The sequence below is a fragment of the Electrophorus electricus genome, chromosome 5, assembly GCF_041902795.1.
Source record: "Electrophorus electricus isolate QZ-2024a chromosome 5, ASM4190279v1, whole genome shotgun sequence".
NCBI classification, from domain to species: domain Eukaryota; kingdom Metazoa; phylum Chordata; class Actinopteri; order Gymnotiformes; family Gymnotidae; genus Electrophorus; species Electrophorus electricus.
In genome coordinates this window covers 24,262,413-24,289,181 of record NC_137501.1, presented here as the reverse complement: position 1 = coordinate 24,289,181, position 26,769 = coordinate 24,262,413, and the positions used below count along the sequence as shown (strand labels likewise).

Genomic DNA, 26,769 nt, shown 5'->3' with positions numbered 1-26,769 from the left:
CTGGGCACTTAGGTGTCTAACAGCTATCTATAGACACATTTACTAAATCTACTCAAGGAGTAGAAAGGAGAAAAAGAACAAATGTCAAGAAGTATAACAATAGTTATAATTGATTATGTTGGACATGTATTTAGACTGTTAGTATGACAGCAGCAATTTGTTATGTACTAAAAGATGTTTTCAGATGTACTAAAAAGTTACTAAGCATTGCATTATGCAGTCTATGTTTAATATATACTAGCCAAATAATAATAGACAGAGACTGAGCACCATAGAAATGTGTTATGCATGGAATGAAAAGCATGTGCCAGCCATCACAGTGCTTTAGAAATGTTTCTCCTTGGTTATAGGCCTTCTTTGTTAGGTAGTGTGCCTCCATCATAGAATCTGCTTACTTCATTAGGCACTATGCTTCCTTTATTAGGCAGTGTGCCACCTTCATTATAGTGTGCCATCTTCTTTAAGCATTGTGCCTCCTTCATTAGGCAATGTGCCTCCTTCATTATACAGTGTGACTTCTTCATTAGTCACTGTGCCTCCTTCATTAAGCAGTATGTCTCCATTAAGCATTATGCCTCCCTCATTAGGCAGTGTGCCTCCTTTCATTAAGCACTGTGCCTCCTTCGTTAGGCAGTGTGCCTCCTTCATTAATGAGTGTGCCTCCTTCTTTAGTGTTCCCCCTTTGTTAAAGGAAACACTTTAAGTACTTCCACATGACTGATGAAAGTGCACCCTCTAGTGTAGATACAATGCCACATTAATTGTTTTATGTTTCAGGCTTCTATAATAGAGTTAAGTCACGAAATATAACAGCAGTGAAGCTGAATTCTGAATTCCATTCTGCTCATTAGGTACAAAAAGCAACAACTGCAAATCTCCATGTCCTTTGAGTAGCAAGTTACATTACAGAGGTTTTGTGTGGCAAATGGTGATGATGAAATTCTTTGTTACCGGAATCTTGTGATTGCATGGTGTGATCATAATCTGAAAAATGAGGGTTGTTCAATTAGCCACGTCATGCTGAACCAGAAAATTCTAAAGAGATTTATTTAAAAAAAAACAAAAACAAAACAAAAAAACTTTACTTAAAAAAAAAGAAAATGGGAAATGTGTAGGGACTTCTGTATTTAATATGTATTTAATATAAATGTGTACTATACATCATAATACAACTACATCATAATTCAGTACATTATAATTCACATCATTCAGCGTGTGCATTTCATTGTATTGCTTCATGTACTAGAAGGTAATTGCCAAAATAGTGACACAAATGTCCATGTCTATAAGATGCTATAATAGTTATAATTGATTTTAAATTTATTATTACTATTAATGCTTCATCAGTTTGAAGGGATACAGTGTGCAGCTCCAGATTTGCAATTCATATGAGGTGTTTCCTTATAGTCTGATCTGTTACCTCTTGAACATTGAGCTACTGTTTCAGATTTTACCCACTAGATGGCAGCAGAATATTTATTCTGGAAGCCTGAGTAAGTGCGTTAGGGCATGTGTCATAGTAGTTTTATAGCACATTGTCTGTCTCCAGGTGTTTAGTAAACTTTATTAGACTGTTAAACTTTATTAATCTGTCTTAACTGGCACAATTGAACCAGCCTTTCAGGATGTATGCGTTACCATGCTGATCCTACATTTGAGCCACTCAGACACACAGCTCAGCTACAGCTCAGTTTATATTCCTTGTCCTGGCATCATTCACACACCCCTCAGACCTTCTCTTGTACAGTCTTACAGCATACCTCACCACTGATTCCATGTCAGTGTCATTATTTAGCACATTATGTCAAAGGCCAGTGGAGACCTGCTGAAATCTGATCTTAGAGCAGGAGTCCTATCCTGAAGTGTGTGGAAATTGGTGCTACCCCATCCCCTATCTTATTTTGACTTTGGAGATTACTGCTCTATGAAACTTCTTCAAGAGCTGAATGCCAACAGAAAAGAATGCTCCTTTGTTCTGTGGTCACAATATGATAAATTTCTTCTACAGAGCAGCATATCAAAACGGTGAGATGCTCACCTTTCCATGTCCCCTTCATTCATTTTAATGTAGGAAAAGATACAAAATATAAATAAATCTTATGAATAAAAGTAAATCTTTAACAGTCACAGGGTTAATTTACAGAAACAGGAATATTAGATTGGTGGGTAGATTAATTTTTATCATTATAAATGCTTATCATCACATGGCTCATAGAATCAAGCAGTAGTAATTAATAGTAATAGTTACTCATTTTTTGGCATGCTCACGTCATCAGCCACACTCGTTCCTAATCACCAACATTCAGTTCTTAGCCACTGGCACTACTAAATGTAGTAGTGGCATTGTGGTGGGTGTTTCTACAGGTTGGTTTTATGGACTGGTATGACAGTATTGGGCACAGCAGTGTTGCTAGCGATCTAAGTTTGCTGCAGTGCTGTAGTTGGACACTGACCATTAACAGCTAGAGGATGGTTGACACAAACAGTTCTTGGCAAAAGATGTGAACTCTAACTGTACCCTTATGATACATATCTAAAAGGTAGGTTTTTCTAATATTGTTTGGTGAGTGCATTCCAGATGCAAAACTGAGTATCTTTTATCTAGATAAGTGTCATCATGGTATGTTATGTTTGGAAACTCTAAAACAAATATATTCGAAGTAAAGTAAAAGATGTAAAAGAAGAGCAATTCCATGAATCGTCATATTTGAACCCAACCACATCCAGTGATGTCCATTTCAGGGAGACATAAGTAGCTGAACAGGTTGCTTCTTGATTTTTCTTAGGCAGCTCTTGTCTCATTACTGGCCTAATAAAAGAATAGATTTGCACAGAATAGAGTGGCATTTGCAGCTGGAGGCCATTTTTACCACCAAGCAGGTGTCTCTGTTTGTGAAGCAAAATGAGATGCTGAGCAGACCTCACTAGCCCACAGCAGGTGCGTTCAGCGGTCGGGGCAGGCGCTGCCAGGGCCTGCCGCCGGGTAGAGACCAGGGCAACTGCCAGCTCACAGCTGGTAGTCCGTGGATGCAGGCCAGCTGGAATAGGAGCCATGGATCAACCAGCGGGAGGCAAGCAAACTGTGACGCACTCCAAAGGGAACTGGGAAGGCCCTCCAGCACACAAATATAGACACGAATGTGCACATGGGCAACGTCAGAAGCTGTATTAGCAACGTCCTCTAGAGACTTGAGGGTTGTGTCGTGCCTGTGTTGGTGTTCAGTTTTAGTGTAATAAGAGCTCTAGCCATCCTGAGTTAGGTGATGGGACCTCAACACAGTGCAGTTTCAGAAACAGAATGGGGACGGAAAGAGTCGTAAAACCCAGTTTGTCCCATTGAGGTTTAGCGTCAGGAAACTAAGGGACACCCAGTCATGTCCCTCGCTTTTGGGTCACACATGTGGAGTAAAGAGAGTTTACTCTCCTTTTTTGGAATTCAAAAGACCTAGAAGAGGGAGGAAGAAGCTTGTATATATGAAGGGAAAAACAGAAGAGTAAAAAAAAAAACTTTAAAGCTAATTTTGCTATAAATTAATGACAGCTAATAGGGGTGGCTTGCATTAAGCAAATGAGCTCACGCTAGCAAGCTCCGGTAGATGCTTGCTCCGGTAGAGGAATGCATGATTCACAATGTGGTGTTTCTGTCTTCCTCCCTTTATCTGTCTCTTTATCTGTCCCTATGCGTCTCTCTCAGTTTTACTGTCTTTTACAGTCCAGCCCTCTTGTAGATCTTATTTTGGAATCTCAGGAATCTGGAGTGTCTCAGGAGTCTCAGTGTGTTCTCCAGGTTTTTTTTAAATTATTTATTTATTTATTTATTTTTGTTTTTGTGTGTGTGTGTGTGTGTGTCTGTCTGTCCGTGTCTGTCTGTCTGTCTGTGTCTGTCTGTGTGTGTGTGTGTGTGTGTGTGTGTGGCCTAGAGGGCTGATTGAACATTCTGATGGAAGTGGAGATTCCGCTCCTTAGTGTAGGTGTGGGCTTGTGCCTGTGTGTTTCTGTGTGTATGCCCAGCAAACCCTTTTCAAGTTCTCATGCACATGCATCAATGTACCTTTCATCTGGCTACTAATATTAACCATTCTGTTTAAACTCAAAGACTCTCAAAGGCCGATGCACATTGTGGGCATACCACATTTGCTTTGGACCACATTGATCTCATAGAGATATTTTATTACTTTGGATGTTACTTTCCATCTCTTGGAAATTGCTGAGATGCTCATAAAATAAAAGAAAAAAAGAAAAAAAAACTTAAGCAGGAAGAAAACTAAGGTATGAATCTGTGTCATCAGCCACTGCTAATGTCCCTAAATGTGGCTGTGGAATTTTCATTACTGGCCTGTCACTCTCAAGATCAAAAAGCCATGTCTTCAGCTCTTGCGCTGACCAGTAACCATTATGGAAATATACATAGATGGGTGGTGGGTTTGGAAGAACCCACCCAGTTGGTACACTGTCATTAGGTGAGAATGCTTTGTGTGAGTTTGTAAGAGAGTGTATTAGAAGGTTGCCAGTTCAAGCCCCACCACTGCCAAGTTGGCACTTTTGGGCCTGTGATCAAGGCCCTTTATCCTCAATTGCTCAAGTTGTACTCAACCATGATCGCAAGTCGCTTTGGATAAATGCGCCAGCTAAATTCCATAAAATGTCAAATTTAAAATGTAAATATTTGTTTGGGGAGGGCAATGGACACTTCTGACATGAAATGGATGTAATAATATTTCCAAACCCCTTCTGTAATCAGAGAGCAGTCATGCCAAGTAGTTATTTAAACTTGTTTAAATCTATACTCTCTCTTTCTCTCTCTCTCTCTCTCTCTTTCTCATATTAAGGACAATTAAGGGGCAAAGGAGCATATCACTGTAATCATCCTGGCCTTTTAATCTACATTAACATACATTTACCTATCAGACTTTCATTATGGAAAAAAAGAAATAGAAAATGAAAAGAAAAAATATATTGCCTACCAGGTCCCAAATGTCAAACAACCTTTGAGACAGCACCATTTCCACTTCTGCCCTCTCTCTGTAGAAATGAAGTGTGATGTTGAAGAAGCAGCTGGTACCCAAAGAGCTCGAGCAGGGAGTTTTAATGGACCCCTTTAGTAAGCCTTTGTACTCATGTGACACACAGATGTATCCTGAATATGAAGGCTTCTCTATAGAGCTGAGATCCTCATCCACCCTCCTAGCCACCAGCCGTTCCCCACCCTATTGTTTCTCCTTCATGGTGCTGGCTTATCCAACCACGTGGGTGTGAGATGATGAAGCCCAATGCACATTCTGGGGAAGCTGGGTAGAGCTAGACGGTCATGTGGATGTAGGTAATGGCAAGAGAGATAGGCAGCCAGACAGAGACCAAGAGAAAAAAGGTGAGAGAGATAAAGAGACAGAGACAGAAAGGGAGAGATGGATGAAGGAACCACACCTGAAAACAATCTTATCAAATGGACACCTGCATTAGACCACCAAATGAATCCGATCATGTTCCTCCCACCACTTCCTTCTGCTCTGTCACCTTGGTGCCTGTCCGGTGACTTTGACCCAGGTACTCTCGTAAACAGGAAGGTCTATCTGGTTCTGGATGACCCGACAGCTTTCTGACAGCAATGGCTGACGTTGGGAGGCTCGAGCCCTCCTGCCACTCCTCCGTGGGCCCACACACACACTCTGCTCCTGTCCCAATTTGCAGTCTTCTCCAGAAAGTGTGGCCTTCCACAGAAACAATACCTCTCTGATGCCACATGGACCTGGTTTCACAGGCCTATCCGCAGGCAGGCTGTCAGAGCTAATCCCTTTGTCTCTTTCCCTGTCTGGCTACACTCCTGGTTTGGGTACTGTCAGATGATCATTTTTAGGGGATAGGGTGTGTGTGTGTGTGTTTATTTGTGGCTGAAGCCCATTTTTCTTAGCTGCAGCTGACAAATGACACTTTGAACATTTTCTATTTTTCGAGTTGAGAAACATGCACTTACCACCTACCACTAAGTCTAAATGATCAGACACAGACACAGAGCAAACAACAAAACATAAAGCAAGACAAGAAAATAATCTTCCAAACTAACAGCAAACATTCATTAATAGTTCTGTCCATTCAGATGCTTTCCTCTTATTTTATGTTGATTTTAATAATGCATAATGGAACTCCAGCAATGAAAATTAAATAAACCTTTCCCATCATTTTGTATCATCATTAGCGGCATATGGAGACTTCAGTGCGATCTGAGCAAGCCTTGAGTCAAGATTTCTAGATTTTGTGATGCTGAAGACTCCCTGTGGATGATTGAATTTGAATGGATTGAGAAATTACCAGTACCCTCCATCTGGCTACGATGCAGAAATTCATCTGGAGCTGCCTATCAAGATAGCCACCCTGTGGGCACTATCTTTGTAAAGATATTTTCCCACACCAATACCTTTATTTGCAAATATTTACACACGTAGTCCTTATGTTGGCCAGGAAAGAAATGTACATAATTTACATTTTTGCATAAATGCTATCCAGTGATAATCCACTTCAGGCAGCCAGACTGGAATGATCAGATCCATTGATGTTCCAAGATGCTCTTTAATGGGATTATAATGGGTGGGTGGGAAATGTGTGCATGCCAGCCCTGACATGCACATCAAGACCTTCATACAGATGCCAGTGGAGGAATGAAGGGGAATCCAAGCGAGCCTCATTAATGCCTCAAGTGTGTGTAGACACCTGGCTGTGTTTATTTTTCCTCGCCACTGCTATTGGGACATATTGACATGCCATGCGTCCCTGATTAGTTGCAATCTTACTAACCTGCTCACGTTACATAAGATCAGAGCATCTGGGCTTTCTGGTTTTACATGGAGAAGACTTTTGATATATGTCTCCTGAGGAGATTTAGTAGAGAGATTTTTGTTTGCAGGAATGACCATATATGTCTGTGGGTCATTTTGCCAATTGTTCTTTATTGATGCCAATCCTCATCTCACAAACATGGAGTAAGAGTCATGTTCCGTACACAGCACACAGAGATCCAGTGGAGCTTGTTTGTTTTGGTTTGATCAGAGAGAGTAAAAAGAAAGTGTGGCTGCAGGCACATGTGATTGACTGACAGAAAATCTACAGAATCCATGGTTGCCTGGGCAACTGTAATCACTTATAATTCACAGCATTCAGCAAAGTAGGTGAGCGGTTGGTGAGAGAGAGAGAGAGAGAGAGAGAGAGAGAGAGAGAGAGAGAGAGAGCTTTACTTATCACAGATCAATTCTCTGGGAAAACAAATGAAATGAGAGAGTGTAGCAGAGCAAACAAGCCAGCAGCGTGCATGTTCTGTGTAGTAAAACAATGCACGAGACACAGTGTGTGTGTACGTATGTGTGTGTGTGTGTGTGTGTGTGTGTGTGTGTGTTTATATGTGTCCATGGAACGAGCTGCCTAGGAGCTCATAAGCAGTAGGGATGAAATGATGTTGACTGCAGTGTTGGTTCTCCTTGAACCAGAGTAAAAGCCACCCCCCAACCAGCAACTTCTCTCCAGCTCCCAGTGGACTCTACACCCTGAAGAGCCCCCCCCCACGCCCCCCCCACCACCACCACCACATGGAGATCTATCTTCCTCCATTGCCTCCATTCCTCCATTTGAACCAGGTTCCTCAAAGCCCCCAGTCATTCAGTTGCAGGAATTTGTATTTGCTTTTGCAACTCATCTGACCTCAACCAATCTGATAACTTTTGTTTAGAAAGGGAATGAAGACAGAAGAAACAGAGGAAACATCTGAGAAGAGAACAGAAGATAAAAAAAGGAGAGGGGTCTAGTACTTTGTTTTCCTGTCCTTCTAAGGTGAACTTATGTCCTGTACTATCCTCGTGTGACACACACACACACACACACTTTCTACAGTGAGGACAGGCTCAAAGCCAGCCTTCTCCTCCACAGCTCTCCTGAGGCCAATGTGACACGTGCAAGAAGCTATTTCTAATTACACTGTTCAGTTTCGAGCCCCCTGGCTGCTTCCACCATCAACCCCCCCCCCCAATTTCACGCTTCTCTGCTACAACAGACAACCTGCATTCAAGCTGTTCACTGCACGCAAACACAGAAGAGAAAGGAGGATTAAAGGGGTGCGGGAGGTGGGGGTGGGGGGTGAGCACGCGACTGAGGGAAAAAAATGTGCACCGGCAACTCGTAGTAGTACCAAACGTGTGCTGGTGCGTCGCTTTCCCCCGCCGGCAGAGCAGGCAGAGCCAGTGGGAAGGGCTTTCACACGCGCTGGAAAGGCAGGAGGGAGGAGGTAGCGTCTCAGCCGTGCCCGACAGCAAGCACCCCACAGGTGGAGCAGAGAAAAGGTCGGAGAAGCGCAAGAGAGATACAGCGAGAGACAGGAGGAAGAGGAGGAGGAGAAGAAGAGCGACTAGAGGAGAGCACGAGAAGGCAGCGGCGGCCACGATTTCACACCTCCCCTCTTCCCAAGTTTCTTTTTCCCCCCTCCCCTCCCCCCGGGCATCCACCCAACGACTGTCTGACCCCCGACAAGCCACGATGAGCCACTGTAGGAAAAGGTGCAAGCGGCAGCTGACCAAAGTGGCCCGGTACTTCTACAGGTTCCTCACCGGCACCCTGACCCAAGGTAGGCTACTTCAGCCTCACGCGTCTTCTCTTTAGGAGAAGTTTTTTGGCTTTTTCCTCACCTTTCTCCCTGGTCTTTTCACTTCTCCAAGAGGCAGTGTGATGGCAAACTTCTTTATCTCGATGTACTAACATGGTTTATCTGACAGTGGAGCTATGATTCATATGAAGTATCATTGCAGCTGCTCTTTACAAATATTTACAGTAGTTAAGTTTTTATTTGTAGTGGTCTGGGAGGGATTTCCCACTGATTTTGGCTCTCAGGGGTTGACATAATTTACTAAATAAACAGAGCTAACCCTCACTTGCGACATAATAATGAACATTTTAATGGTAGATAAGTCTGTACTGGGAGGCGATGTCATCAGGTGAAGCCTTGCTGGATCTTTCAGTAATATGACCTTGCAGGTCCTTATAGTTATTGGTTAATATGCAGGTTGGATTTTTCATATCTAATCCATTTTCATTACCAAGCTTTGTAATGGAAAGAAGTCAGTGTTATTTGTAATATTAAAGCTTAATTGTACTGGTAGGAAATGTAATGGACTCCTTTCTGAATCTTTTAAATAAATGTTTCTTGATTAAAGATGCAAGCATACATTTACTTCTGTAATTTCTTTTTATACAACACACAAAGACAGTGTTAGAGGGAGTAAGGGAATTAAATGCATCCTATTAAAGGAACTTATCCTTTTCAATAAATTTTTGTATAAGAAAAATAATGTGAAAAAGATTCATTGTGATGTGCATGATTGTGTTTTAACCTCTGAGTGATGTCTCAATGAATTTTTCATGTTTGCTTCAGAACTTAACTTTCACAATTCCCTGGTGTGATCTTGGCATCTGCAGTGCTCAAATTTTGCTTCACTTGGTCTTCAGAACAAGTGCTATATCTTCAATCAGTATGCCACAAACGACCTTCATGAATCACAGCTGATAGTGTTGTGCTGACAAAGCACTTAAAATTAATATTTTGAATTTCAAAGAAAATAAAGGTCTTGCCTTTGGGGGAAAAAAAGAGATATTTTAAACACCAATGAAGTATTAAGCAACAGTCAGTTGGCAAATACACTGGAATTTTACCGGCTCGGTAGTTGCCATGGATACGGCTCCAGTGCTGGCACTGTCTTGGCCTTCCGAGAAAAGGGACTCTCTGAGGCTGTGCGTGAGTGATTTCATTAGGATCACTCAGTTGGGACCCTCACATTTACTCCCTCCAGTTGGTGGTTTGTGTGAGTCAGTATCAGGTTGGATCTTACATGTTAAGCTGAGTCTGGTTTGTGGTGGGGGAAGGGAGACCTTGAACATGCTTACCAAGAGCCTTTAGTAGGTTATGACTTATGATAGGATTTTTGTATAGATATGATCTGAGATTAATATAACTTTAACATTGATATGACTTAGGATAGATATGACTTGGTCCATACATGACTTTCAGCTTGCTTCTTATTTCTGATAGTTCACTGATGTTTCTTAATCAGTTCTTATTCATCCAGGTCATTTTCACCTTTTCACCTTTGGTTCTCCACAACTTTCCCTATGTCATAGTCCAGTAGTTTCTCATATTTCAGTAGTTTCTCTTTGCAGTGTTTGGCTAAACTCATACATGCTTGATCTTTAGCTCAGTGTGAAAAGCCGCCATTATTGCATATAGTGTTCATCTTTAATACAATAGCAGCAATTTGTTGCATGAACTCATTTCCAAAATCTGGTATGATGTTGATACAGGAATGATACACTGTGCTAACAATTTACCCCCAAAGCACGGCCAGATATAACCACCAGTGCTAAATGGTGTTTCGTGCTATTCATGGGAAGAGTAAATGCGGTGTTTGGTAATTAAGCTGTTCTGGCTGGATCAGTGGGGGGCTGAGAGTGGGCCTCCTCTCCTTTCGAATATTGAACAAACTGGCGAGACTTGGTTGAGGTGATTCCCCTAGGATAATTGCTGAGAACTACACCACATAATGCAGGACATCACCCACGCACCAAGAGAAGATGTTTTAGATGGGTGACTGTTTGCTGCAGTATATTTAAATGGCTATTGTTGTACAAAAAGAAAAAAAAAGGTATACGCTATATTGACCAAAGCCATCTTGAGGGTCAGCTTATGGGTTAGCAAACACAATGACCTGCTACTACCAAATGATTTTTGGGATTTTGAGTTGTTGTAGGTTGTATAGCTAAGCAAAAATGTCCCAAGTTGGACACAAATAGCCCTGTGGGCAGCACTCAAGGCTTGAGATCATATTCATCATCACTTTCTTCAACAAAACAAAATAGAAAAATTACACAACAAATGAAGTGAGATGTAAGTTTTTTAATCAAATGGCTACTATGTGTGCTTTCATTAAATTGTAGGCATCATTGTTTGTTTTATGTGTTCTTATTCTGCTACATTTAAATTTTGTGGGTTCGACATAAAAAAATTTATCCAGACCGCTCATGCTAACACTGCATGGAAGCGAGACCTTCAACCTTCGACAATTGGCATGTTCACTAGCAGCACTTCCAACTTTTATTTGCTTTTAGCCACATTAGCATAGCTTGGTTGAACTATACCCTAATGCCAGTTTTGAAGAGGCTCTTTTTTCACTAGGCTATTCTCAGTTCTTTCTCATACACATAATCTTGCAGCCATTTTGTTGGCAGGGCAGCAACTTATTATTTATTATTTAGCAGGGGTTTGAGCTTTTTTTTTTTTGCTGTTGGCAGCCTTTTCAATTACTTAATTAAAGAGAGGAAATAAATAGATTACCTGAGACCAGAAGCCCCTCTGTCAATAAAAACAATAATTAAGACACGGTTCCTTTCAAGCAAGATTTTAGCGGGTGTGTGTACAAATGTGCATTTCTGCGTGCATGCACACATGTGGATGAGCATATGTGTCAGTGAAATGACTACATGTTTCTGCCATAACAGTGGTTATTGGCATGATGTACACCACTGGAGAATTAATAAATGGTTATAATGGATAATAAGTACAGCCCAAGCTTGATGTTCACTCAGTCCTGTTTTACAATTAGTTTCTTTTTCTTCAGTCACTCATTCCCTCACTGCTACAGGGGTGGTGCTCTTTACATGCGTCATTCATTATTTGTGATGTTTGACTAAGAAGGTCCACTCTGTGCATTAAAATAAGGGATTAGTTTTTTAAATTGTCACTTCTCCTGTTGAGCTTTGACTGAAATTTGAAATTCTCCTGCATGGCTTGAGACTGGGGATTGCTCCAGGGCTTGGTTTAGAGTACACATTAAAAAGAATGTGGGATTGTGGGTGGGATTTCTCTGTTGTTTAGTATAAATTTGTTTAGACTCCCAAGCTTGTGAAATATGACTTTTAATGAGGATTCTCAGAGAAGAGTAAGTCAACAGAGTCAGTGGTGGTTGTTTCTTAAAATGAAATACCAAAGCATTACTGTCCATTTGCTAAAGTATTGTTATGTTTGACTGATTGTTGGGTGTCTGTGCTTTGTTATCAACTCATGTGTCCTACATCATTATTCACTTTTAGTGAATTGGACAAATCGAGCCTCTATCTTGCTGTGCCTACATTTACTTCGGTTTAAATATCTCAGGAGTGGTGAGAATGTGTTTTCTTGCTTTAAAGTACTTCCCACCTCAAGCAGACTTAGGTTATGCACTAATACTATTAATGGTCTAGAAAACTGCAAACACTGTATGCAAACACTGTATCCACACACTGGATTTCAACATAGCAAATCTGAAAATGTTTCTGCTCAAATACATACAGTACATTATTTTACTCACTCAGGCTGATCAAATGCTGGATTACTGTTATACTGCACCAGGGGTGACACCAGGGATTTTGGCCCCCATGAAAAGATATCGCACTGGGCCCCAATGAAAAAAAACTTATGTTCTTAGGATTTTTTTAGGGAACCTGTCAGTCACAGGCACTTAGAATCATCCTACCACTTCCCCCCCATACTGTACCCCCGTATGGCACTAAAAGACAACTAAAACCCCTCCCCCAGCCTACCTTTGGCAAAACTGATCACACCCATTCTTCTTCGGCCTGCATACAGAAAAGAAAAATTGCGGTAAAAAAACACGGTTCTCAGGTCAGTCTGTCAATGGAGTGAGGAGGCTATCTTCTCACTTCAGGACTGTTTCCAATCCACAGATTAGCAGATTTTCTGACAGGCAGCAGACACAGACATTAATGCAGGTACAGACTTTGTAGCCAATTACATCAGTATCAACATGACAGCATTGTTCCAAAAATTGGTATCACATTCTTCCCAAACCAGAAATCCTGGGTCAGTGTTGATATCAGGGCTCAAACTTTAGTCTACAACTTCAGAGACCTGTTGGCATACAGAAAAGCCAGGTTTGACCTTCAAAGGACAATTAAAACAGCAAAGAGATGCTGTAGGAACAAGATTTTGTCAAAGTACCAATGGTCTAACTTCAAGCACATGTGGAATGGCTTGCACTCTATCACAGACAAAGTGTGAAAATCTGTTGTATGGGACTATCTGACTACAAGATTAACTAAACTCATTCTATGTTGGATTTCAGACAAACAACACCTCCCCTGCCTTGAAAGTTCTGGTAGACTATGACAGCTGTGCAATCACAATCTCTGTGCTTAATGTTTTCAGAACCTTCAGAATTGTTGACTCAAGCAAGGCACTTGGTCCTGATGGTGTCCATGGCCATCTGTTCAAAGCATGTGTCCATCAGCTGGAGGCGGTATTGACAGACAGAAATCTTTAAGAATATTCAATGCTATCAAGTGATTTATTTGAGTATGCCAGATCAGGCCTGCTAGAGGGTACAGGTGCAGTAGGAGGTCCAGAGACAGTCTGTTAATTCTACATGCTTTAAGAAGCCCGCCATAGTCCCTGTCCCCATGAAGCTTGCAGTCACATGTCCAAATGACTGCTGCCCTATGAACCTGATCTATGCAATCATGAAGTGATTTGAGCAGCTAGTCAAACCCTCATCAATTCCTTCCTTCTGACCACAACTTCTTTCAGTGCACCATAGAGGGTATCCTAACTTGGGGCATCACTGTTTAGTTTGACAGCTGCTCCCTCCACAACCAGAGAGAGAGCAGCTGAACTCGTGAGAACAGCTGAACTTATCACTGGCAACAAACTCCCAGCCTAAATAGGACACCTTCCACATGCAATGTTTAAGGAAGGCTCACAAAATCACCACAGACTGCAGTCACCCAGCACATGGATTGTGTACCAAACTGTCATCCGACAGACAGTATTGAGGCATTCAATTCAGAATCAGGAGGTTGAATAGCAATTTCTACCTACAGGCCATCAGGATCCTAAATAGACAATAATCCAGTCATCACTCCCACTCCCACTCTTTCACTCATGCCTCCATTCACATTAGTAACCTCACAGACATTCATGGACTGCCTCTTGTCTACTTTCTGTCACATTTGGGCATATTTTAATATTTCACAAAGCATTGTTATAACTGTATTGTCACTAAGGACTCTGCTATTTTTGTGTAAAATATTATCATATTTATTACACACTCCATATATTTAATATATCCTATTGTGTAAAGATTTTAAACCACTTTTTACTGCTGCTTCATCCGATTGTTAAACTTTTCTGTCAATGGGTTCAACACATTGCACAAAGCTGCTATTTTTTTATACCCTTGTCATATACTGTGACTACACATACTACAGTGTCCATAGTTAGGATTCACACTTACTCCTATATAATCAGGACATATTCCGCCTGTAGAATATAAAATACATGTTTTTTTTTTTGGTTTTTTTTTAACGAATGAAAACTGTTTCCCAAATGCTACACCTGAAGTGGAATGATTTTGAGGTTACTTATCTGACTCTTCTGCTGGCCCATGTTTCCTGTGTGCAGCGCTGACATTTGCCAGACTCGTCAATGACACAATTGTTGTTGCCATTTTCTGGACCACACTGTCTAAATAACATTTTGTTCATATTAATGACCTGCTTTCAGTCAAATTTCATGAAGGCAGGATTTGGCTTTTTTCACCGTTAGAGGCTGGATGCACTCGAATGGGAAATGAAACTCATTTGCACGCGAATGCTTGCAATGCATACATGCTGAAATCCACCATTAGAACCACGCTGGCAACACAACTTGAACCAAAAAAAAAAAGCCAAAGAAGCTCCACATGTCTCATTCTATAAACAACACCTGGTCCTATTAAAGCCCTCAAGCAATGCCAGTGTAGGCGCTGTCCCACTCTCCCTGCTCCTTTTCACACTGTCTTCAAGTGATAAAGTGAAAAGCTTGTTTATTATCATGTGAAGGGGCCAATCGGCACCTTGAGAGGAAAGCAAGCCATGTCTGAGTGCTAGAGCCTTTGAAGCAGGCCAAACTGGTGCCCTGTATGAGGGTCTGCGGAGGGCAGTTTAGTGAAAATGAATCACACTTCTTGAAAAGGGAGTTATCACTTTTTTTCTATTCCCTGGGTAATTTAATGCCACCAGTTTTGCACTTGTCAGAGAATTTAGCATTTGCCATTTAAAACTTCCTCTTAGACATGGATAATAATTGATAATAAATTGTGCACACCATCAATTTATGCTAAAAACTGCCATTTGGACACAGCTGGATCATAGTGTACTATGTCCCACTCCATTAATGATGAACCAGTACACTTCACCTCATTGCTGGCTGGATTATTCATTAAGACATTATGGATAGAACAACATTTTAAAGCTAACTGTTTGACTTGGAGATGCCTAACAAACTGTTTTAGCAAATGCTGAACTTTACATGAAGCTGAAAAGGTGATTTATTTTGTCTTCAGACCCAAATGTGTCTTTTTTTAATGACATACTAAATGAACTATGCTGTGGCTCAACTACAGTTTAGCAACTAAGAAGAAATTACCTGTGTGGCAAATGTTCTATTTGCATACCATTCATAATGTGGTCCAGCTCTAATGCAATGTCTATATTGCATTCTGCATATTTTTAGAAATTTTAATTCAAGCCTGGTTTGGACCTGTACAGGCTGCTGTGTGATGGAATGCCTTAAGGTTTGCTTCTTTTTATGTCTTGAATAACTCATGTTTCCTGGGTTTAGTCTTGGCTAATTAATAAAAAATAATGATAAAAACCTTGCTTTTATGTTTGCTATAGCCAATTGGGTTCATGTTTTACTCCAGCTAGTATTTGGGACCCAAAGAGCATCTTGCCATAGTCCCTTTAAACATTTTTAGGGCACTTTGAGTTAAGTGGGTTCTGTCCTCTCGCTTTCATTTCCTGTTCAGAGCTTGAGAGGTTCAGAGCACCAGCTGCGACTCCCAGCTCTTCATAGATTTCAAAGGCTGTCTGGCCAGATGACATATTGTGGGGAGACTCTCTAGCAGACAATGAAAACTACTACCAAACATGAACCAATGTGCTTTTAATCTGGATTTAAAGTCACCTATAGAGAATTCATTCCTAATATTCTCTGAAAGACTATGCCAAATCATTAAAAGAATAATGGTAACTATGAATTTTACAGGACAGTTGAAATCCTAGGGGCACCTAATGCTTCTACAGCTACCGGTAGCAGTAGTATCAGGAAAGGGTCCAAATCCGTTGGGTTCAGAATGGATCAAAGACTTGGCTGTGGACTGGTATGCCTTAAACCAGATTGCCGAAACTGCACCTACTTTGCAGAAAGTACTTTGATTTCATGATACTGTATTCAAGATTGATTAGGAACATGGTATGGTCCGCCAGCGAAAACACATGTGGAGAATGAAGCAGTTGCAAAGTTTTCAAACTGAGCTCAGATTCCTGCTAAATAAAGCAGAAAGTATAAACAGAGTTAGGTAGTCTTGTAAAGATAACATTTTATAGTCTGTGAAATTCTCTGAATGGCCTGAATGGGCACCTCTCTTTCCAGTTTTGAAACCTGCAAATTCTGTATGAATTGTTCAGATTACAAACTATCACGGTCAAGGTCAAAGTCAAATTTATCTATATAGCGCTTTTTACAACAGCTATTGTCACAAAGTAGCTTTACACATGTCTGAGTCCAAGCCCCTAGTGAACAAGCCAAGGGTGACAATGGCAAAAAAAAAAAAAAAAACTCAGAAAGAAGAAACCTTGAGAGGAACCAAGACTCAAAGTGGGGCGTATTCTCATCTGGACGACAACGGGCCAATCCTCTACTTGCTGACATACACTACAATAGCAACAATATAAACAATAAAGAACAAAATAAGTAGTGAAAGAAAAGAATAATGATAAAAATAAAGAAAAAAGCAATTTTTCTAGAAGTCCTAGTTTGGATTCAATGGTGTATGTGTGTCTGAAACCCATCTTGCACAAGAACTCCTGGCAAGGACAACAGAGAAATAGTTTGGTGGTGTGAAGGGGTGGTGGATAGGTTGAGGCTCAGTAACAACATGACATCAGCAGTAGGTTTACCTTGGTAGAAAGAGAGAAAACATTATTATGCATGTCCAAGTACAAAGATGTGTCAATTAGAGAACTAGAATGTGCAAAGACTCCGGCAGCACAGGTAAAAGGATAGAGCCAGAAAAAAGCACAAGCATGAGGGCATCAGCACTCTGCTGCTTTTAGTCAACAAACTTGAGTGACACCAAAGATGTCAAGTGACAGCATCATAACATCTCAGTTTACCATAACTCTCAATGTCTATGGACCCCAAGATCTATACCTTTACCTAAGATGGGAAGCATTTAATAAAATGCTTGACTATAGAGATTTTCAGCCTAGCCTTAGAATATCCAAATTATTGCAATACCCAGTTCCAAAACTGAGGATCTGTTTGAGAAGGTGGTGAAACGTTCACTGAGTTAGGTTTAAGTCATGTTATAAACAAGTTAATTTAGATGAGGAATCAAAGCACTATGTCAACATTAGTACCCATAATGGTCTGTTTGCAATGAATCCTTTACCATTTGGAGATTCATTGTGGTAATGCAAGGAATTTCAGTCATGGTCCTAAATGTAGTCAGAGAGGAATTGACAACTCCTGTATCCTACAAAGTCTGAGTGAGGAGAACACATGTGGATCAGCTACTGGCTGGGTGTGAAGTAAGCCTCATCTCAGAGGTTGGCATGTCAGACAGAATTGTTCTGCCAGACACTCTGACGCAGAGACTGATGTATCTTAAGACTGTTACAGGACCAGAAACGGAACTATCCTGTACAAAGGACTGTGCCATGGACTTTGATGTTCCAAATTGGACAATCCAATCCAAAGGACAATCCATAAGCATCAGTGAGAGTACTGATACTTAGGGTTGTGGGATGCCATTGCAACATTCACAAAGAACTGTTAGAAAGCCTAGTCACCTGAAGAAATATGAGCATTCACCAAGTAAAGAGAACTAATGTTTCATGTTATTTCAGATGGTTGGTAATTGTGGAATGTGTTTAGGTTACAGTTATTGGAAAGTTCTACTTAAATCAAGAAATGCATAACTGAGAACAGGCATTATTAAGTTAAGAGCCAATCTTATATTGACTAAAAATACTGGTTAAACCTGGTAGATATTTACCCAGGAAAAGAAGGACTATGTGAGTTCAAGTGTCTTGTTGATAATGTCAACTCAAGAGTATGGTTAGTGCATCATTTTCAATGATATCAAGGACATCACATTAACATGTGCAATCCAAGAGATTTACAGCAGACCTGCTTCAGCTGAGCATAGTGATCTAGACAGGCCGTAATGCTTCAAGACAGTGGAAGACAGGCAGAAGCTCAACCATTAAAGCCTTTAAGCCTCACTTTGAAGCCATAGAGGAACTTGACAGAAAGCTAGTGTAAACAGGATTTTAGAGGTTTAGAGGTTATGAAAGCATTTACTAATTTCCTAGTGTCATCTAGCGCTAGCATATTTTGGATGTTTTGTATATAATAGTATGTGGCTAGAGATGTTACTTATATGGCTGTGCTGGGTTGTATACCCAGCAACTTCACAATCAGAAACTCACAAGATAAAATTATTACAGACATAAACTGCTGCAACTGACAACTACATACAAAAACATAAGCCTTACATTTAACTATTTGCAGTAGTAATACAGGCAGATTATTACTTGCTTTACATTTAATGCCTCTGCTGGACAAAATGCACATGGTACCCTACCCATGGGAGATGAAAAATGATCATACTTGCAATTTAGCTACCTTTGCTATGGAAATTGCTAAATATTATTTTGGAGATACTGCAAAAGCGAGAGGACAAGTGAAGAGAGAAACACAGATGTGACATGAATATATTGTCTACGTTTGATCCTATGGTCTAAGTGTGATCTAGTGGTATGACTTAAATGTGAACCTCTAGTGCAGTGTAAAGCTAGTGCATGGCAAGAGTGCAGTTTTTTATAAATGGTTTTATTAATTGATATGGTACTCAGTAGAGCTGTCTATTATGAATTTGTTTTTACAGTAATTGTGCTTCCAGGCTTAAAAGGTCAATAAATAAATAGTCAAACCCCAGACAAACATGGAAAAAGGTCAGCTGCATTTTTACTTACCTGATCTGTACCTTGAGTACTTTGAACCTAAAGTACGGCTCGGCTTGAAATACCTTGCTTCAGGTCTCATGGACGACAAGCATCGAGACTATTTTCTGTCCTGGCTCCAAGATGGTGGAATGAACTCCCGCTTGCTGTCCGGACAGCAGAGTCCCTTGCAGTTTTCAAACGCAGACAGAAGACCCATCCATTTGCAGAATATTTAAAGGACAACTGACACTGCTCCCTGATTGACTGACTAATTTAATACTTGTTGTAGGACATTATTTATTCTTTTTAACAAACTCTAGCACTTATTGTTTATAGCACTTATCATTGTTTAAGATAGACCTTGTATTTTGCACTTCTAGGTATAAGCATTCATCCCTATATTCTACAGTTTTCTAGCTCATTGGTATGTTTAATTCTAACCTACTATACTGTACTTGGATATATTCTATGAGTAAATGACAAAGCACTTTTGTAAGTCGCTCTGGACAAGAGCGTCTGCTAAATGCCGTAAATGTAAATGTAAATACTTCGAAGCCATGTTTTACCTATATACACTTTTACAGCCTAGTGCTAAATGATTGCTGTCATCATGTTAACACTGGCATCAGTTTAAAAACCTAGAGTAATAAATAGGACATGCAGTCAGATCACCAATTTTTTAGTTCACATTTTTCATTATGTTAATATATTTCATTCTACAGATATGAAGTCTTAGTGATATGCATGCTCACTGATGTTTTTCACTGTGACTGTTTTGTGCAAGAGAGTCCAACATGACTAATATGACACATTTTCACAGTCGGTTAACTCTATGTTTAGTGTTTGACGGCAGAGCACAATCAGTGAACATGTGAGACCTATTTATATGTTATTAATATAATTAATCAAATATTGAACATGAATTTTCCAACTTACAGTTTTTGTGTTTGATGGTGTAGTAGAGGTGCATGACAGCTATGTTAAGATCTTTTTATAAATTTATTTGCGAGACTTTCCTATAAGCTGTGCTTTTGACAGCTTGAAGACTTTACCAGATTTGGCTACTAGGGTGTGCTTGTTTATTTGCGAGGCTCTTGTAAACGTGTGTGCTTTTATGCTGATCCCCCCATCTTTATTCCACACGTCACTCTCGTAGTCTAAAAATGGCAATGGCACCAAGAAGGCCATGCATCTTATTTTAGGACTTTTTTGCCGTCTGGTGCAGAGATGCGAAGATTCACGGCATAGCGGCGGCGCGTTAATTACGTTCCTTTCTTTCTCCTCCAATCCTCGCTCCTCGCACCTCCCTGCTCTCACCCGCCTTGATTTGCAACATCTCAGCTCTTGAACGGTGCAGTCTGCTCAGTGTGTCGTTTGTCACCAGAAATTCAAGGCAGCTTAAATAAACATATTCCAACAGGCTTCAAATATCTGTGTAATAGTCATACAAAATGTGTAATTGCAAAGAGGGGAACAAGGAAACTAGTTGGATTTTTTCCCCTTTTTGCTCTGGTTCCTCATTTAAGAATAAATTACAAACTGAATAATTTTTCCCAATGGAGAATAGTTACAGTTTCACATAACATATGTGTGATTAATGAATGGGTCTTGAAAATAGGTTTAATATTTACTCATATAATGTCTACTCTACGATTGCAACTCTCGGACATCAACATCAGGTTATCCCCACAGGTGGGTAGCCATAGAGTAGCCAAAAACTGTACTCAAGTAGAAGTAAAAATAGTCATTTAAATTAATAAGAAAGTATCTGTTAAAAAGACTACTCAAGTTGCGAGTTTCTTCATCAAAACACATTTAATAACACATTTATATATATATATATATATATATATATATATATATATATATATATATATATATATATATTTTTTTTTTTTTTTGGGGGGGGGGGGGGGTATTCCGTGTTCTTGCCAAAGGTCACTTACTAGACATTTTACTTTTCGTTATATTTACATTACAATTAGATGACCGATTATTTACATATACTACATTATCTATTTAACAACTGCACCTGTATGTGGTCGAAAGAAATATCAATATATAACAAACCTTAATTTTTATAATTTTGAAAACTTTATAATCATGAAAATATGCCTAAATATGGGGTGTACATTCCTGCACTCTGTGAGTTCAGTTCTGATGCCTTTTCTGCTACTTGTAGTTTATAGCTACATAGCTAGCTATCCAGTTTTTTCTTAGAATATTTTTAATATGTCAGCACACTTTACTTTAATATTAATAATGCACATTAGGGGCAAGCAGTTTCATACATGTCATTTGAGACCCACGCTGGAAAATGGGAATTTGCTATTCATTATGTCAGTCTACTGTACAGTTGTTCAACTTCCTGAAGTAGAGCTGTGATCATCTTTCACTGAATGATAATCTTTAGGGATTTCACTAATCCTCCCACATTTGACTGGTGGTGACATACAAAATGTAAAGATTATTTTAAAATGTAACGAAAGGAACGACGAATATAACAGTAAAAGTGCATTTTTGACTTTGTACTCGAGCAAGAGTATAAAGTACCTTTGTTTAAACAACTCTTAAAAGTATAATTTGTTCAAAAGGTTACTTAAGTAAACGTAATGTAGTAAATGTAGTGTATTACTACCCACCTCTGGTTATCACCCAAACCCCTTGACAAGTCTAAACGAAAGGATTAAAATGCAACTGTTGTACATTATTTGGTACACTGTTAAATCCCCACTATTAAATGGAATCTGCTCAGGTTGCAGTTGGAATCAATTATTCATTAATTAGCCTTGACCGATACTGAAATTTGGCACCTATGCATGCACAAGGATGTGCTAAAGTTGGACTCCATTGTGGGCTGCAGGAAGCTCGCACTTTTGCGTGTGGTAATGGAGCTACGTTCAACAGCTGCTCCTTAGGCTGCTCCTACAAACCATGCACTGATCTACTGTGGCAGTAAACAATGTTCCAATCAACATAAAGCTTAAGACTACGTCCATAGCTTATTTGGATTCTTCCCTTCATGCTCTGTAGTCCCAGGGAACTGGAGGAAAAGTTATTACCATAAACACCAGTCTAAGCCCCATTGCACGCTACACAATAAACAAACATTTACATTTGCAAGAGCTTTAAGTCCATGGGATTGTTCATGTTCTACAGGACCTTGGTATTACACAGCCCTTGTTGATCAGCAAAGAGTGAATTTGTTTGCTGTTGTTTGTTCACTTGCCTTTTACTAGAAGACATGATGGAACATATCAGACTAGTTTTGTAAAGCCAGATCCTGTTTGATACTGCTGTGATCCACTGTTTTAAATGAGATTCAGTCATAGTCAGGATTTAATGGTTGCCACTGCAATTGAAGTAGTAAACCACAACTTGATTCAGTAGTTATTTTAAGGGAATACTTTAAATTGTAATGTTTTTAACCTTCTTGCAAGATTGGAAAATGATGATTTGAAAGAAAATAATTTGATAACAGTTATTTTATTTAAGCACCTCATTTGAAAGAAATGTGACCTTCCCAAATGCATTCATGACTTCCAAAAGGCTGCTATAAGTGTGTGCAACCATGTAAAAAACAAAGGTCCTTGAGTCTCTTCCAGCAGGAATTGGGTTCTGATCATGGCTTGTGTGCAGCATGGGTGTTACTCAAGAACAGCTGCTCAAGGCAAAGGCTAAAGCTATAGCAATTTAGTTTGACTTTGCTTTTATGAAATCAGTGTATGAAATTCAGGATGATTAATTGATTTAAGAATGGAGCACTGTAACTATTGGAGAACTGCTGGAACTGTTTTAGTTCAATTTTTTGTATTTATGGTTTGATTATTTGATATAATATTTTATAATATTTTAATATAAACATAAGATGTATATTCTGTTTTCTGACTTTTGTGTTTGGAGCAGGCCATAAAGACAACATACTAGTTTTGTTCTAAAACCAGACCTCACACTTTGTTAAATTATTTATTGCTTATTAATGAATAATTACTTCAGTTTACACCTGCAATCAAGTGTTTGTTAGTTTTCACTATGGTGATGTGTTGTCATTAATACAAAAAAACATTTCCCATGCTTTCTCTTAAAAGCAGGCTTAGCCTACCCTGCCTCATATTTGGTGTGTGTGGGTTTTGGTTCTGACTGTCTGTTGTTATGTTTTTCTTTCAACACAGACTTAGAGAGAGAGAGAGAGAGAGAGAGAGAGAGAGAGAGAGAGAGAGAGAGAGACAGGAAGAAATTGTAAGAGAGAAAAAGAGCTATTTAGATACAGTGAGAGAGAAAGATCTAGTGTAAAACATCACCTTCATCCATCACAGAGACCCACACCTCACCCACCTGCTAAAAATAAACCCCTATTAGCAGCTGTCTGCTGGTGGAGGGCATAGGAGATGTTGATAGGGAGAGAGCAAGAAAAAGAGAAGTGGGATCATAATGGGTAAAAGGAGAAAAGAGAGAGAAAGAGAGAAGAGAAAGAGAGAAGAGCACAAGTTAGAATCAGCTGTTCACTGCTTGATAAAGAAAAGCCAAGTGCCAAGTGCTGCATGACATCAGTTGTGCTTTAATTTTCTTTTATTCGCAAGGTATTTTTTAACGTGTGTGTGTGTGTGTGTGTGTGTGTGTGTGTGGCATGTCTGGGTGTGTATGCATATGTGTTCTCCAAAACTCCATGCAGATATCCAACTGGCAAAAAATATTGCTTGGTGACAAGAAATAGAGGGTTCCTGCTATCTCTCCCTTCCAGTGTCACTCTGCTCATGTACCACTAACTTACAAACTGCATGCTGAACCAAATCGACTGAACCACATGGGCTAACCACACCAGGCGTTTTCTGTCACATGGATTAAACCTGATCTTGAAGTAAATTAAATTGCCATTTGATATTCTCTCTAATCAAGATTTAATCTTTTTAATCAAGACTTAATCTGACTCTGAGAAAATGATAGGAGTCATCACTGTTGGAAGTCATAAGAAAATGGCAACTACCATTGTCAGTAGTTCGACACTGGAACTCTTTCTGCATATTTGCAATCATGAGGCGCATTTTCCCTTTATTATAATGACAATACTTTCATTATAATATTTGTACTAATTCAATGATACTTAAAAATCATATCATCTTTACTTTTAGATGATCTATGCACTGATAAAGTCTCCTGTCTAAAAATAAGAATATATGAAAAGTTTTGAACCAAAAAACAAACTAGTCATTAATTGTTCTCTAACTAGTTTAACCAATTGTCTCTGCAGTCCTTCCAAGTAATGATGCCAATCAGTGATGTGTATGTGTGTGGTGACAGAGACCTTCTGAGACTGAAAGAGAGAGGGTGATCAGATTGTCCCTTCAGGCAGGTGAAATGGGTGCTCTGGCTGCTATACAAAGCATCTGGTTATTTGGTCTGGTGGTCAGGCACATGTTTATTGCATTTGAGACCTGGTGCTTTTGTGTCACTCAAGAGTGAGCTAATGACAGTTTGTCATTCAGTAACGTGCCGTAAGTCACAGCCTCTAAGAACATGGACTGGGGCAGCCAGCAGTAAGTTTGCAAGGACACCTCTGACTCCCCACATAGCACTGCTAGTCATGGAGAGTATGAACCGGCAGAAATAGCCATTGCTGTGCTTGTGATGTGGTTCTATATTCAATAAGTGTATAACGTTGCTGTGTATGGCACAACATGGTGTGTGCATATGCACTTATCAATTTTACAGTTGCTTTGTCTCTCTTTTGTGACACATTTGCACATGCACACACACACACACACACACACACACACACACACACACACACACACACACACACACATACACACACACACACACACACACACACCACTCACACACACACACACACACACACACACACACACAAAACACATTCATCTTTATACCCTGGTGACCCGTTTTTCTGACCCAATGGCTAGTTTCTGGCTGGTTTGGATTTAAAAATACCCCTCCATTAAGATGTGAACATTATTTTATCCTGACCTGCTCCGCGAGCAATTACTGGACCAGCCGAGCCGAATGGATCCAGCCTCATCTACATAACAGCAAACAAGGTTAGTTTCAGCTGGAGAAGTACATTTTAGAGGAATACATTGCCTGAAAATTCCACTGCGGCTCATAACGAATGCAAGCTTACAGAAAACATTATACCAACAAGACCAACTAACTGGCTCCAGCAAGCATTCATTTACTGTATCGCTCACTGAACTATTCTTTAAGGTTTGACATGCCATCTGTGCTCCTGTTTATAACTTGGAAGGTCTTTTTCTAAACAGATTTTGTTTTTTTTTGTTTTGTTTTTGTTAACTGGCTTTAGGGCAGAAAAGATAGCTCAACAGATTGAAACATATTTATACTGAAAGATGTTTGCAAGTAGGTATTTATGGTTTTAACAAGGTATTCACAGGCTAGATTCTTGATTCCTAGCTTGAGAATTTTGATGTTTGCTGCTTAGCAACAGGAGAGGATGTGTGTGTGTGTGTGTGTGTGTGTGTGTGTGTGTGTGTGTGTGTGTGTGTGTGTGTGTGTGTATGTGTGTGTGCATGTGTGTTTTTGCTTTTCTTTGAGTTGACATAACTCTGGGAATCTTCAGCTCTGTCCAAAGCTTCTTCTCCACTGATAGTGACTGGCTTACCTCCAGACTTTCAGACAGTAAGATAGACAAAGAGACAGACAGATGCCTGGCCAATTTATGTGCGAGTAGAAACACGGTTGGACCTCTTGCCGTATCAATGTGCTCTAAAAGACATGCTGTCATGCTGCTTTAATATGGAAAGAATGGTAGAAGGCAGTGTGCTATTGATTTCTCCCTTTCGAATGATGAATAATATACACACACACACACACACACACACACACACACACAAATACACACATGCATACAAGACTGCTGACATCCTCTTTCTACCACCTTTGTCTCACATAATCAGACTTGAGATTGGACCTTGAATATAAATGTCAGTTTGCAGCTAATGCTGCTTGTTCATAGTTCAAGCTGTAGGAGTGTATGTTCTATGGAGCTCTGTGACATGGTTAAAGAGGTAGTGAATAAATCTTCTGGACTGGTGACCTATTAATTACCTGGAGGCTTCACAATCCAAGGCTTTTTTCTGCATAAACTCCTAGGCTCTTTGTGAGTTTGTGTGTGTGCCATTGTTAAATTAGTGAAACTGCTAACAATTGGACATACAGAAGCATAAGTACTTCATCTAATTATGTTCTTCTATAATCATAGTTTCTGTTTGTAAGTACATAATTTGGAGCCAAAATAAATATTACATTAATTGCGGCAGAGAAAACTCATAGCCTTGATGAACCTGCTGGTTTACATGGCAAACATCTGGTTAATTTTGGCAAAAATTTTAGCCAAGGGTGATTCTAAATGTGGAAAGAGGAGCCTGGGATATAGGTGTAAGCATCTTTAAATACAGGTGTGTTCATAGCTGCATGTCTGACAGTCATGGTCCCCATATCTCCTTGCAGTAGTGTCCTAGCTTGCAAAACTGAATATGTGCCAAAAAAAAAGATCTGACCTTATTGTAAATTGTTCAAATCAGAGCCACAATTTGTGACATTAACTATAATAGTTTTTGTCAGCAAATACTCATTTAGTTTGATGTCTGTTATGTATCTTTCATCTGCTCCTTTCATATACTTGCAACATTCCATACACTGCGATTCCCAAAATTACAACTG

General features: G+C 39.8%; 1 protein-coding gene across 2 annotated transcripts in view; it reads left to right on the top strand.

The window, feature by feature from the left end:
• The window catches only part of LOC113590661 (A-type potassium channel modulatory protein KCNIP2), a 138,472-nt gene that overhangs the window by 59,155 nt on the left and 52,548 nt on the right, over nt 1–26,769 (top strand). Inside the window, exon 1 of one of the 2 annotated variants that reach the window (XM_035529795.2) lies at nt 8,130–8,602. The exons of the other annotated variant lie outside the window; for it this stretch is intronic. Coding sequence (XP_035385688.1) covers nt 8,515–8,602 — 88 coding nt within the window. The 5' untranslated portion in view covers nt 8,130–8,514. Of the gene's footprint in view, nt 1–8,129; nt 8,603–26,769 lie in introns of those variants that run through there. 2 annotated transcript variants of the gene reach the window in all.